Below are 15,053 nucleotides of genomic sequence, written 5' to 3'. Positions count from 1 at the left end.
CAATGTCTATATCTGATCAACAGTTAAAAATTTATAGTAAGCAAGTCAAGAATTTTCTAGCTAAATAATTTTTAAAGACATTCAAGCATTTCAGTGATTCGTCCTGTAAGTGTAAGTCAACAATAATATGCTATGCAGTTTTGAGTACCTATCAGCACAGACCAACAGATAACACTCAATTAATCTGTTTTATTTTTATCCTCCCTCCTTAAGGCTATGTATACTGGCACCCAGTTCTGCTCTAATCAATCAAACTTCATAGGATTAGGCTATAACTAGAAAAAAAATACTGCATATTCCTCATGAAGTCAGCCAAGATGTTCTCATGGGAGACATCCTCTGCATGAGACCCAGTTTTGGAACATTCCCCTTCCTAGGACCTATGCTTCCATACTGTCCAAGAGCTCTGAAAAGCTCATCTTTCTGCAGCTGGTAATTTAAGGGACCAGAGCAGGCTGTGCTTTTCTATTATTTATGTGCTTTTATATTTGAGTCTTGAATGGGCACATGATGCACTGTACATATCTGGAAAAAATAGGTATCGTGAATATAAACCCACTTGAAAAGAGAAATGCAAATGTAACATTCACTATCATAACACAACAGTTATGTGAAGTAACAAAAAAAAAAAAAAAAAAAAAGAGTCACTATCACTTACATCACTTATTATTTCACTGCATTTTCGGGCCAGTTCCATATTTCTGTCCTCAATAACAGGCTTGAGGAAGACCTGTAAAAGTAAGGTAATAATTCTGGGTTTACTGTCCTAAAAGGGTAACAATAGAAGGAAATAAGTACTTTTCAAAGCTACTGGGGTTTAACTCACCTTTTCTTCTTCTTCCCCATCCTCATTTTCATCCTCCCTGAGATCCTGAATGACAGATACTCTCATTTCAATACTTTGCAGAAAACACAATGAAAACCCTAAAAAGGTTCAGCACTGCAGGAAACAGCTCACACCCTACAGCATGCCTGGAATCAATGCTTCATTTGTGCCCTCCACTGCACTTAACTCTACCAAGGCTCCTTCCTTATTTAGGCAGCCCTTGACAGTCTTTATCTGAACAATTCAGTGTGAGTGAACTGAAAGGCATTGCAGATGGCCTGCCTAGCTATCAGTTGCAGCAGAGCTAATGCCTTCTTACAGATAAAATATAATTAAATGACCTACCCCAGTCAACTATTTTTAAAATGACCATGAACACACTTAATTAAAATACTGTGATGCAGTTAATTCATAACATAAGTAATTTAGTAGAATTAACTGGCTTAAGAGGGGAATACTGACTCTACACTTATGGAAAAACTGCACAATTCAAAGATTCAAGACACCAACGACTCCAAAACCAGTTATCACAAAAATTTTATTTTGTTGGTCCAATAACACAGCTTTTTGATTTTAAAAAGTACGCTATTCTTGTTTCCCAGCAATGTAACTGCTAGCATATTTTTCAGGTAATACCCCTTTTTCACAAAGCTCATATAATTCCTTAAATGCTTTCTGCATCATGTCAGATGCAGGTTAAACCTGTGCATACAACAGAAAAACACGTCTGTATACTTACAAGTATACATGGCTATGTATTTGCATAAATATGAATGTTCCTTCACTGTTAAAAATTGTCATGGTTTGTAATCTCAAAACCAACCTTTTTCAATATGAAGTCACTGACTCCAGCTGCAATGAAACTGAAAGATATCCTTATGTTGATGGATATAGTGTCACAGTGTTCGCTTCTGTAAAACAAGCAAGGAAGTATTACAGGACCAGTTAGAGTAATCAGCATTTTAACATTATTTTTCTTTCCAAACTGTAGCTTGTATACTTCTCATTTTATAGAGGTCACAATTTTGAACTTCATCTAGTAAAGTGATTCACCACTACACGGCTTTGCAATCAGGCAAAGATACAAACAATGTGTGCTCTCAAAAAACTCTTTGAAGAATTTTAAGTACTTGTGCCCAAATACAATGGCCTCGGAGCTTATTTAAAAACAAACGTTTCTTTACAAAAAGAAACATTTCAAAGAAGAGGAAAAATACAGCATCTGACTTAGTTAAGGTCTGAATTTAAAAAAGAAATATTGAGAACAAAGGCACAAACTCCTTTTAGTCTGCAATTATCACGAGACAGAACTCTTTATACATTAATAGTACAGAAAGCGTCAAGGTTTTCCATTCTTCTATTTCAAATATAAGCTCCTAAAGTTCAGTTTTGGATTGGCACTGCTGAAGTTCAGGTTGAAACCTAGAAGTCTTGTTTGTACAGGTGAGAATTACCTGTAATTTATGCTCACTACTTTTGGAGCTCAGGATGTTTGCTCCTGGTATAAAAAAATGGTTTAGCCTTCTAAGATGAGTATTCACAGTAACGGGTCATTTTTTGAAGATTATGGCCACAGCAAATATATCCCTAAACAACAGACTCATGCATGATTTCAAGGACCACATGTTAAGGAGACAGGAGTAGCTACAGAAGTATCTGATAGAAATGCAGCACCAGGGCTGCATTTGGGGATTTTTTTGATAATACTGCAAGTGCTATATTCTTCAAGCACAGTTAATTTCCTTTTCCTTCATATGTTTAATAATTTTTTTAAGTGGAGACATTGAAAAATATTTCAGAGTAGAAAAGAGCTATTAGTAGCTGCAAAGCTTGCTAAATATGGGGGAAATCTGCTGCAATTTTTTGCACTGGAAAGCAAATATGGTCAAAATGACATAGTTAAAACTGTTTGGGTTTGGGGGGAAAAAGGTGTTCAGCTTTTTAACAGCTTACATTATAACTGGTAGTTTTTCAGCAGCTGAACATACCAAAATTTATATATATGTTGTGGTTTTCCTGCAATGGTTTCTGCATAATAAAGATTTGCTTTCTCTGTAGCTTGATCACTTTCGATCAGACCTGAAGTGGTCAGGCCATTGGACTAGATGGTCAGCGTAGGTCCCCTGCAACTCAAATATGCTATTCTATGATCTTTAACTGCTTTGATACAATTCATTTTTTCCCATTTTTGCATGACCTGGGTCAGGCACAAATTTGCTATGTCCCATGTAACTTCTATAATGCAAGGACTGCAAGATAGCTGTTATAACTCATCATATTAAAGAAAAATATAATACTAAGTGCAAAGGGAGTAAGGAAAAAAATACCACAGCATATAACTAACCATATATAAGTTATTCAAAATGGCACTCTTTTCATAACATGCAGAGATGCAGAGAGAGACTACATGACACTGAAAGCTGCCTTCCTTTTTTTCACCCTCCTTAGAACACTGAATACTGTCAGAAAATATTCACTGTGCAATAAAGCAAGCCTGAAAATTAAATATATCCAGATACAATTCAGAGAATACCTTGTTATGTCCATTTAAGAGGTGCACAGTTTAGAAGTGCATTAGGATTCTATTAGCAGCCTGCAGGTCAAGAGCAAGCTTAGGTTACTTCCATAAGAGGCAATAAATAATCTAGGATCAGCAGGCACGTTTGGCATTGCAAATGTTTGTGTATGTTTGCAAATATTTTTAAAACTACCCTAAAAATACTAAATCTAATCTGAATAAAAACCTAGCTAAAATGCTGAGCTTTACATTCCCAAAACAGTTAAGCATGTTGTATTAAAGATTACTTTTTACCTGCAAAACCTGCATTTTTACCAAAACCTCCAAACTGATACTTCTGAACCATTTTCCACTGTATATAATGAAATAATCTGTAGTCACTTGTTCTAGCACAGATTACTCAAAATCCAATTTTACAGATTTTTAAGAAAACACTGTAATGGACTGCTAAGCTATGTATACACGGTATTTTTATGCATACAGGGCATGGCAAAATTGGGATGTATTATTGCATTATAGATATCTTAATATGCACACAAGGGGGAGAAATGGGTTCTTCAGGGAAGTATCTAGTATGAACTCATTCAAATTTTTTAAGTGAATGCTGCATAGCTCCACATTTCTGCTTCCAACAACCCTGCATGGATGTTTCACATCTCAGTTCAAATCTAGCCTTAAGAATGAGGCTCTGTTCTTGAAGAAGCTACAGCAAAATCAAAATCACTGTATGTGGTCTAGATTGTTCACAGAAGCACAGTATTTGCAGTACACAATTTTCACTGTATATGAACTTTTGATAGAGAAGACAAGCCTTCTAGAAGCAAACTATATGATTTCTCCTACGAAAGGAGACAGATTAGTCTTCCCACACCTGCAGCCATCATTCAGTTGTGTCAATGTACTATTTTTTGACACAGAACATTACTCAAGTATTTGGTCTAAATGCGTATCTGCTGAGGAGGCAGAAGGGGACGAAACATGGGGTATAAAGGAGCTCAAGTCCCCATGAGTATGAGTTGGCCCAGCATGCAGCTGGTTCCGGCACACAGTTGCGCAGCTTGCCTGTTTTGATTGAACACAGCTGCATCCACATCTGGCCAAATCCCCACCATCTCCTTGTCCCTTTATCAATCTTTTCAGAAATACAATTGGGAGATGTTAGCCCAGAAAGTTAAAAGGCTTCATCCCATTTTGGCCCTGACATACATAACAGCTTAGCAGTGGCACACAGTCCTGTTACTGAACAAACAATACCACTGGACTTTTTTAGCACAATCCCCAAAAGCTTTCTGAGATCTACAATATCCCCATGTACTGTTGAGCTGAAAGAACTTCTTTACCACTTCACAGAACAGCAGAAACTGTGCTTGTCCAAGGAAAAAGTACCAGAAATGTCAAAATCTCAAATGTATTTAATGCAGATGTCCTCTGAGGTACTTGGAACATCGGCTGCAAGTTAAGGACCATGGTATTTCAGTGGGAAAGTCTGCATAGCATTATAGTGAGAGGCATACACATATTACAAATATACTCCTTTCAATTCTGCACTGAAAACCTAGTAAGAACAGAGGCAGAGTTTTAATGCCTTAACTACCCTGCTTCCAGTGAGTTAAAAATCAACCCACAATCATCCCTGTAACAAAAATGTTATTTTCTATTCTCACTGGACAGACACATGCATCACTGAAATAAGTACAATTACAAGATGTCACAGCTGGTAGTCTCTTTTCCAGAAGCACACAAGGCATTTGTAAGTGCTGAGATTCAATTACTTCTAATTTCTAGAAATATTCATCTATCAGACTGGATGTTATTAGCAGCCCTGCATAAGGAAGTTCATAGTTAGGCTATCAGCACCACAATCACAAACAAAAAGAAAGCGAAGGATCCCAGCCTGCCAATTTTGACCTCTCCTGAACATGAAACTCCAATCAGCATTAAGAAAAGAAATACAAGAGATGGCTCCCTTTAAAGAAAAAGCTTACCCATAAGCTTCTTATCTGTCAAGTCGTTAACACTGCATTTATCAAAAGCACTTCAGAACCTGCAGATATCTCATGGTTCTAAGCTAAGATCTTCATTCAATTGAACTTACTTTATTTAAGGTTTCGGTACAGCAGAGAGTGGCAATGGTATTTTTAAAGACTAATACAAACGAGATGTTAGGATACTGACTTGTGAATCCCAGAAAATGTAATGAATTACCAATGCCTAATAAATACATATATAGAGACTTTTTTTTGCAAACACATAGTCATGGGAGACCTTGCCTAATTCAACTGGATCTTGATGACAGAACATTTAAGATGCCTGTATGGTACAACCAGTTTCACAAAACAATATCCAAAGTAATCTAGCTACCTGAAGCAGTGTAGCTATGTTAGCATGACAATGCCTGAGTTAATACACCTTCCCACACAGCTAATTATCCTGAGAAACAAACCCATTCAGAAGGCAGCAGTATTTATCATGGCACAAGATTGTGCCACGTCGATGTAACCTTAGCTGTGATCAGCAACAATACATTGAAATAAACTAGCATAAAGCTTTTCCAGATAATAATGAATTCTAAAAAAAAACCCAAAACCTCAGCTTCACTTTTCTGACAATATTCGTAATTGCCTACTACATTTGCACAATAGTTTTGAACCCTCAAAAATGGTATTTCCTAAATGGGATATACAGTTTCACCTGGTGTTTTTTCCCAATTTTTCATTTGTCAAGGAATTAAATCCTCAACAATGGAGGAATTTGGTGTTTCCACCCCCTAGTATTTTCAGCTTAACCAGAAGCCGGAAAAATCTATCACTCCTGCAGCTCTCTTCACAAGTTGATGCATCAGGAGCTGAGATGCTACATTTGACTGCATCGTAACTGTTTAACCCACTCTACCTGACATAGCTGCGGCATCTCCGTTTCTTGCCAATTGCATAAAGCCCCTTTCCCCTCACTCAACTGTCCAGCTAGGTATGGGAATCCACCAGAGCTAACAGCTCTGCAGCACAGCAGCTGAGGCTCTTCAGCACTCCCCACCTCTTACTAGTGCCATTACGACAATGAATAGTCAAAATATTTATTCCTTTACCTACAAAACAGGGGCCGTGATGCTACGCTCGTTGAGAGACCTGCAGGCCAGTCCCCCGCAGCCAGTGGAGAGCAGCACGCAGCCAAGCCACCCCTCTGCCCTGCAGCTTGTGGCTCTGGTTTCACAAGGCTGTTCTAGGTAAGATGGCCAGAAAGTGAAATTATCGGCTGACTGGGTTACTGTGTGGGGTATCCATAAAAGCAAAACCACATTCAGCAGCAGAAGGATTCATCAGGGAAAATATGGCTTTTCTCTTCAGACTCCTCAAATGCAGAAAACTCTAGATAATAGATCAGTTTTCCATTCACAGAATTTTCATTTTATACAAAACTAAAGCCTGTGGAAGAAGGAGCCAGGACTCTGTAATAAGAATTTGGAAATTTTGCCTTGCTATAAATCACAGCCAAAGTTATCAATGACTGTAAATAAAGCCAGTAATAAACAATAAATCCTAAAAAAACTAAAGATACTACCTTCCTCTTTTCAGTGACTTTATATTCATATACAGCTTACTGTAATCCGAAATAATAGAAAGATATATTTATCTTTATATACAGACCCTTGCACTCATTTTCTTAGCCATATAGACTGGGCATGTTTACTCGCTAGGAATCTTTGTTGTGGCATTACTTCGAATTCAATTGCCTGAACAGACAGAATCTCCTGGAGCAGGAAGGGAAAATTGGGCCTTGCCCACAAACTTAATTTCCTTTGTAATTACATCCACCAGACTATAACCCTCCCTTACTTAATGAAGGCATTTTTCTAGAAACTAAACCCACAGTGGTTTGGTTTACTTGTGCTTAATTGAGTTTCTTCTTCATATTTCTGCACTTCTTGTGTTTTGATAGACCTGATACTGTAACTTCAGTCATAATCTCTCCGGAGGGAACAACACCGTAACACACACCTTTAAAAAAACCTTTATAACTTTAGTGTTCTAGAACATTTCATGTTACTGATTCTCAAGCAAGTTAAATTTGCATTAAATTGTTACAGACAGCTAACACTAAAACAATAACTTCTTCATTGACAGTTATTTAAAATCATAGCTTTTAAATTTCAGAATACTCTTCAGAAAACTCCAATAACTTCAGAAAAGTTATTCAAGTAACTTTTTGATCAAGACAAATAATTTCAAGTCATAAATAATTGCTGGAGAAGGTGTATTTTGAAATACCTTCAGACACAAAAAAAATAAACCCCTAATTATGTAAAATAGACAATAAACTTATTGTGCTTAAAATTACTGATTCTTAAATAGCTCTCATTTGGGGGAAAAAAAATACTAGTTCACCTGTTTTTTCTACTTTGTTAATTATGCCCATTATAAGATCTAAACAAGAAAACAAGCTACACATACTTTGTATCCAGGAGGGTTTAAATCTGGATTGCCATAGTCAAGATTCTCTCTTAGCCTACCGTTCTATGCACGACAGGTTAAGACAATATGCAAGAGCTGTACTATGAATTCAGCAGTGTATTAGAAGACAAAGCACTTAACATATAAAATGCACATTCAGAAAATATCCATAATTTTCAAGATTGAGAGTTTATAATGACTGATGGATAGCTCACTCTTTCTGAAAAGCTGCTGTGTCAAAATAGTCTACTTGAATAGAGTAAATATTATTTTTGAAGTGCTTATGATAGGCTACAATGGATTTGGGAATACAACTGTTAATAACTCTGTATTGAAAAGAACCTTCTAACAAAGAACCCTACACTGAGGGTTCTCTGGACAACCTAATCCTGTAATTGAGTTCGTGGTTGCAATTCAGGAGAGCAACTTACAAGTTCTTAAGCATTAACTACAGTGTTGAAGAATATACACAAAGAATACAACAGCTACCAATAGTAAGTCACAGGAATGTCAGATCCTTACGTACACTCTGTTTAACAATGATATATACAAGTTTCCATGACAACACTGACAAGATGATAAAAACATCTTCCTCCATCATCCACAGAAAAATACATTTCTGCTTATATCATTGATGAAGTGGCAAGCACCTAATTTAGAAATGTCAACTTGCATTTAGTAACATGTTTTTATATTCAGAGAAATGCACATCATATTTTTAAAAGATTTAACTGAGTATCTGAAGCAGATTTAAATGGTTTGTTATGTCATTTTTTTAGTCTTTTAAATAAAGCTACATAAACCTTTACCTTTTGCTTTAGTCATGGTCCATATTCTAGCTGCAAAAATTCAGCTTAAATTTTTTTTACCCCCATAGAAATCTCTTTTGCATGGATCAAATAAAAGCTGATCTAGCATCTCCCAAAGAAACAGTGCAGGTTTTAGCAGGAGTATCTTATTTTTAAATTGGCTTCATTTTGCTCCATGATTCACAAAAAAATTAAGAAAAAATGCATAAAGCAGTTCTGCATTATCAGTTCCCTAATTTGCCTTCGCGTTAGAGCATCATCTTACTCCTAGTCTGTGCTGTTTTATTTAAAACAGTAGTGGACACAAAACTGGCATTTCTTGCTCCAGCTACTTTATGGTCAATCCTGGGACCTGGTTATCCTTGAAAACAAACAAATTCAATTACATCAGTGGAACTTAAACTTGCAGTTATTTCAATAGTAGGTGAGCATAGTTCTCAATCTATGAAGCACCATCATAATACTTACTAAGATCTTGGTTTTCACATTTTACTATAGGAAAAAAACAGTTCCCATAAATTAATAATAAAAATTTCAGCCTACAGTGCTCTTCATATAACACAGTACATCTAAATTACCACATTAAAGCATACTGAATTACAGTTCTTCAAATCAAGGAAGGCTAATGTCTGCACCATGTGAAGTAATACAGCAAGTACTCTCTGAGAGGAAGAAGGTAAAAAGAATAATATAGCAATATCTTGTACACTACAAATGATCCAGAAATACTATCTTTGGGCATGATCACTTGTTACTGTTAGCAAGGTTAAAGAAAAATAGTTACTTGATATTCATACAGCTTCTTGTGGATAGAATTTTAAGGAATTTTGTAAATACAGGGCTAGAGCCTTTGATAGAGAATACTGACACAGAGCAATCCCAAGTCCTTTCCCTGTCCTCAAGCATTTGAGGAGTAGGCTGGAGTCAGGGTTAAGTAAGAACAGCCATGGGTAGCTCTGATTAAGCCTAATCAAAATACCTGCTCCTGATCATAGTGCTGACCCATGGCTACTTAACAATCATGCTATGGACAGAAGGGTGAGTGCAGCAGACTTGATTTGGGGAACAAGCTCTCTTAAGTCTCCTTCACATCTGGAATTTTGTAAAGAGAATTGAGACCAGGATAAATAACTACTCTACAGAACTGCTCCTTGCTATGTACCTGAAAATACACGATCATCCTATAATTCTGTTTTACAAGGTGAAGAACAAGGGGCCATTAAGTTAAAGCAGCATCTCCATAGTAACAAAGGAAGCCCGTGATGAACAAGATTTCTTGACTCCCAGCCCTACAGTTTTAATGCTGATATCACAGAACTTCTCAGCAGGGTTTTTCCTGGCTCTTTTTCAGTGACATTTCTGTTAAGTCACTTTCAGCATAAACTAACTCTTAACTTCTAATACTCTATTTACAGCACTGAAGATAGTAGAATGTTCTAGGAAAAAAACTATTTGATAAACAAATCTTTTTTTTTTGTTGTGTTAATATAGCTTAAAAATATGAAAGGAAAAACTGGGAAGAGATCAGAACACAGAGCAGTCTTTCATTTAGGACCTTATACTAAATTATAATTAGAAGCAACTGGGTTAACATGCAGCATAGTTAGAATAACAGTGTAGTTACTTGTTCTGCAAATTAATTTCAATGTCTATTGAGTTATCAGTAGTAACTATTTGGCATGAAACAAGTAAGATAACCTCTCTGAAACCTGGCATATAGAAAGAGAGAGAAAATATCATGTTCTCTCCTTGCCTTCTGAAGTCTAAATTAAAGTTGTATTAAGATGGTTTTATGTTGAGTTCAAAAAAATAAGTGACATTAAAAAGTGAATTTCAAGTCTAGTTGGGTAAGGTTCTATTTACATTGCATTTCTGTAAATATTTATTATTTTTTTATATATACATAATCCATTACCAGGGAATTAATTTATGTTAGGGCCTAAGGACTAGCTTTGAAGAGCTTTTAGTCTTTTTATCTCCCTGATGATCTCATGGGAAGCCTGAGCCTGCCTTTCAGCAAAAAAAAACTCCAAAGCCTGAGGCTGCCTCTGGAAGAGCTACATTTGCCTTCAGGTCTGTGCTAAATGTATTTTGGCAGCTTTACTACAGCTGAAGAAATTTTTCAATCTCATCAGAAAAGTGTACGCAATAATGATAATCTGTAATACAAAACTGCAAACCCTGGGGGTGGGAAGTGCCTAATATTACATACATGGATGCTATTCTACAGTCCCAGAAGTAACTACACATTTCACTTCCTTTTAACAATTTTAAATGATCTCTTTGCAAGATGAAGACACAGCTATAATATTCTGTGTGTAGACATTCAAAATATGTCAGACTCAGCTTCCCCAAGCTTATATTTAAATCCTAGGATATTAACATCCAGTGTAGCACAGCACTTGACTAATGCTACCCACAGGGGTTTTCTAAGATGTTAGAACTTTCTACAGCTAAAAATCAAATTGAAGTAAAAAATTAGTATTAGCGTGCAAGTCCTGTTAATCTTACGTTGGCTTTCAGCCTAATAATGAGATTAATCTTATTGTTTCACCACCATTAAACATAAAAACAGCCTTTGGAGCAGCACCCAGAACCTAGCGACCCTGACCCTACTGTGTGATAATCAGAGGACTGAGCCAGAGAGCCCTGCTCCCTCCCAAGACCCTTCTTTGGCCCATGAACCTTCTGTTCTTGTCTACACCATGAACTGCCGCAAAATGCCTGTCAGGACCCCCATCACAGTCTGGATTAGGCCACTCAACTGTGGGCTCAAATACCTGTTGGGCTGGAAGCAACACCTACCACTTCCTAGAGGAATGCCATCACAACTGAACGAACAGAAAAAAAAGGTCATAAGCCTTCCACTCTCTAAACACGCAGCTGAGTTTCTGAGCGAGCATGTTTGGAACACATACTCTGCAGTTGCAGAGTGGCAGGCAGGCTCCAAATTCAACCTAAAGACTTCACATGGGGGGTTCTGATGGGTTATAAGCAATGGACACTGTTGGGAGGATGCTGAATACCTGCACAGTGCTGTAACAGATCTGCAGATTCTGCTCTTTGCTTACACACATTGTGAGACAGTTTTGAAAATTATATTCTGTGCACATCTCAGCTCAGCATCCAAATCTTCTGTGGATGCCACAATCTTCAGCTTCTTAAGAAGACAGATTACCGGACTTTAGTTTACGATATAACTGCAGATAGAATATTTTTCGTATCAAAACTGTTACAATGATGGACCAGTGGATCAGCCCCAGTAGCTTTTCTGAATAGTATTTGGATAACTTCATAATGACATAGAGGTAGATGGAGATAACATTTATCAGAGTAGCAGCATTTGAAGTTAAAACACAAGACTAAAATTTTAAAAAAGTTATGTGCTCATGAACTCTGCTAAATAATTATTTAAAAAAATAAAAGCAATTGTTTGCCAAATTAAATTTTTATATGAAAGTTGTCAGTCACTTTCGAACAGGAGAACAGAAACCACCCTGCATGAAACTGCTAACAATCTTAAAATGGAGAATAAATAATTACCATTCTGTCAAGACCAAGTCTAGAGAAGTGACACTCCAATTTCTAAGACTCAACTTTCAGGAAGCATAGGGCTGCTTCAAGGACAGAGCTCCTGAGTCTCATAGAATTAAGAAAAAAAAAAATCCTTAAATACAAAATCATAAGATTAAAAAAAAGATAAGCAAACCAGAGAAAATGACTAAGTGGTTTAAGTCTGCACTGAGGTTTAATGACCCTGAACGAGATGTTGTGTCTCATCTTGAGTCAAAGTATTAATATTTAACTTCTTAAACTTCAATTAGCTTTTTTCTTTGAAGGCTGCTTCTATCTGCATTTTAACTGAAAAAATGTCATCTTTATCCCAGTTATGATTTAATAGATGCACAGACACAAGTTATACAAGCAGATAAGTGAATTTTCTCCATATATAGAAATCTAGATGAATTTGCCATTTGTCCAATTTAATCAAAATCAAGTTGTTACATAAAATTTGGTGTGCCTCTACTTCCTGCTCAAGTCTATCAGTCTTCGCTGCTTTGCTTCCATTTGAAAAGAATTTCTGACGTCATTTGTTTCTTCTAGTGTAAAATGACTTGCAGACAATGCAAGAATATGGACACTCCTCATAGATTTTTCTGTCCACTACCAATTATAATTCATTCTGCTGGAGACTCAAATTAATGATGTGCTTTAATCCACTACTCATCCCTTGTATTCTAGCCACATAAGAAAGGAAGGAGTGTTTAAAATTAAACATGCTCTCTGTTCTAAAAAAACACCAGCAGCACTTGTCATCCCATGTAGATAACCTTTATCTTTCCATCAATAAGGACCACACAAGTAATCCCTAAGGGTCCAGTTTTGTCAAATCAGAATTATGTTTAAGACCAAATACATGTGAAATTCTCTGCCATATACACTTCTCATGTATGAAAATGGTAGAAGCCATAAACAGTAGAAAACATTACAGGTGCTCCACACACTATATAACTATTCTCAAGCAATGTAAAATAGCATAATTGGCTATGTATCTGCATTATTACATTTGAAGAAACAACTGCCTAGTTGTTTTCTGTGCTTCAGTATCTATATTTTAGTCAAAAGCATGAATATTTACTTGTACAATGCAAAGGAAGTATTAATATTAATGTTTACAAATTCAATACTCGGTTTAACGTTACCTGACTTCTTTTACAGAGTATCCTGAAGATAACCGCTTCCAATCATTCATTATAAAATAATCTTATCTATGACAAATAATCCTCATTATTAACAGGTTAATTTCATGCAAGCTTTGAAACAATTCACACTCAGACCACAATAACCTGAAGAATACAAGACTTCAGAAACCTGCTTAATATGAGTTAAGTCATCTAAGGCATTGAGACAAGAAACTGCTGAAATCACTATTAACATAATCCTTATTTTCACAACTCCTTAAGATGGGCTCTTTTCAGGTAAGCTGCAGAGAGAGAGATTAGCTGATATGTATTGATTACCAATGTAATAAACATAGGTATTCCAGGGTCAAAAAAAGGGGTTGGTTGTTTTTTTTTTAAGCTGGAGACAACTTGGAAAAAAAGGGTAAAGTTAGATAAAAATTTAAAATCAATTAGGTATGAATAGAAGACCAGATCATTAAGTAAATCTCAGTTTACAACTAAGACCCTGGTTTCTTTCTTTCAGAGGTTGTGTTATCCACAGTATGGTTTAGTTTACTGCACTCCGAACTGCAGAATATACCCTGCCAACAACAGTAAATGTACTCATTGGTATGAAAAAAGTCTAAACATAGATTCTCCATCCATGGGAAAAATAATTTGGGATGGAACAATGTTCCTCTGGCACCTGTTATATATGTAATATGCATTATTTGTCTTGATTCAAATCTAAACAGAAAATACAAAAGGTTTTCATGTCTTTGCTCATTGTGAAAGAGAATATATAGGCTTTGAGTCAAATACTGCCGAATACTGTATTTATGGTTCATAAAGATGCAGAAATCTCTTCTTCTACGTCACTTATCTGAAAAAGCAATGAGACTGTAAATCCTGGTTTTAAATGGACAGCGCTGTGTTTTTCTACGTGGTTTCTCAGTCTCCCATCACCTCCTTTCATTTAATCTTTCATTTAATAAATAATTAAAAAAACGTTTTGTCTTTTTAAGTAACGAAGAAGTGTTTGTTCAAAACATACTGGCACGAAGAATTTGTTATCCATTTATCCTGGGCAGTCCAGTGGAATGAGTGTTCAGAATGATGGACGGTGTTTGAAATAAAGAGAAAAATTGAGTGAGAGTTGACATTAGTAAAGCTCTTCTTTTGTTGTAAGTGAATATTAATGACTCCTGCTCAGTCTTTCATCAAAAAATCATTCAGAATGCTATGCTATTGGAAAAACGCTCCACTTGGAGAGACGTACTCATATCATACCTGAATCAGAAGCTGGCAACAGCTACAACAATACAAATTTTTAAAGCGCATCTTTCTCTTCTGATTAAGTCTTTCATAGGCTAAGCTTAAACAGCATGCCTTCCACGCCCCAGCCTGTGATTTTGAAAATGTCTCTTTGTACCTATACTCTTAAAACTCAATTGGAAAAATAGAAAATAAAGACAGTTTAAGACAAGGATGATTGTGGGTGGCAAACAAAATATTGCATAAAAAGAGAGAAAGAATACACAGATACAAAAACCTAGAAAAGGAATTATCTCATAACCAGGGACAGTCCTCAGCTCAGCCACACCATTTACAATTTTTTTTCAATAAGCTCATGTATTCTTTTTCCTTTTACCTTCCACACTTTATTAATTTTTTAGACTGTATATAGTACTGTAAGAAATTTAACTTAAATTTAATCTTCAGTGTTGTTATATTCCCTTCCATTGACTTATTTTAATTCCAAAATTCATTTGTAATGACAGATTTTTT

General features: G+C 36.1%; 1 protein-coding gene across 6 annotated transcripts in view; it reads right to left on the bottom strand.

The window, feature by feature from the left end:
- The window catches only part of NEBL (nebulette), a 309,240-nt gene that overhangs the window by 108,579 nt on the left and 185,608 nt on the right, over window positions 1-15,053 (bottom strand). The window contains exons 1-3 of one of the 6 annotated variants that reach the window (XM_080382346.1): window positions 1,650-6,419; window positions 827-871; window positions 659-730 (exon numbers count right to left, since the gene is read on the bottom strand). The exons of 4 other annotated variants lie outside the window; for them this stretch is intronic. In XM_080382346.1, coding sequence (XP_080238472.1) covers window positions 659-730; window positions 827-871; window positions 1,650-1,787 — 255 coding nt within the window. In that variant the 5' untranslated portion in view covers window positions 1,788-6,419. Of the gene's footprint in view, window positions 1-658; window positions 872-1,649; window positions 6,420-15,053 lie in introns of those variants that run through there. One more of the 6 variants, XM_080382347.1, reaches the window with a different exon arrangement.

The sequence above is a fragment of the Falco punctatus genome (assembly GCF_963210335.1).
Source record: "Falco punctatus genome assembly, chromosome: 4".
NCBI lineage: Eukaryota > Metazoa > Chordata > Aves > Falconiformes > Falconidae > Falco > Falco punctatus.
Note: the sequence above shows the minus strand (reverse complement) of the source record. Positions and strands in the feature narration are given on the sequence as shown.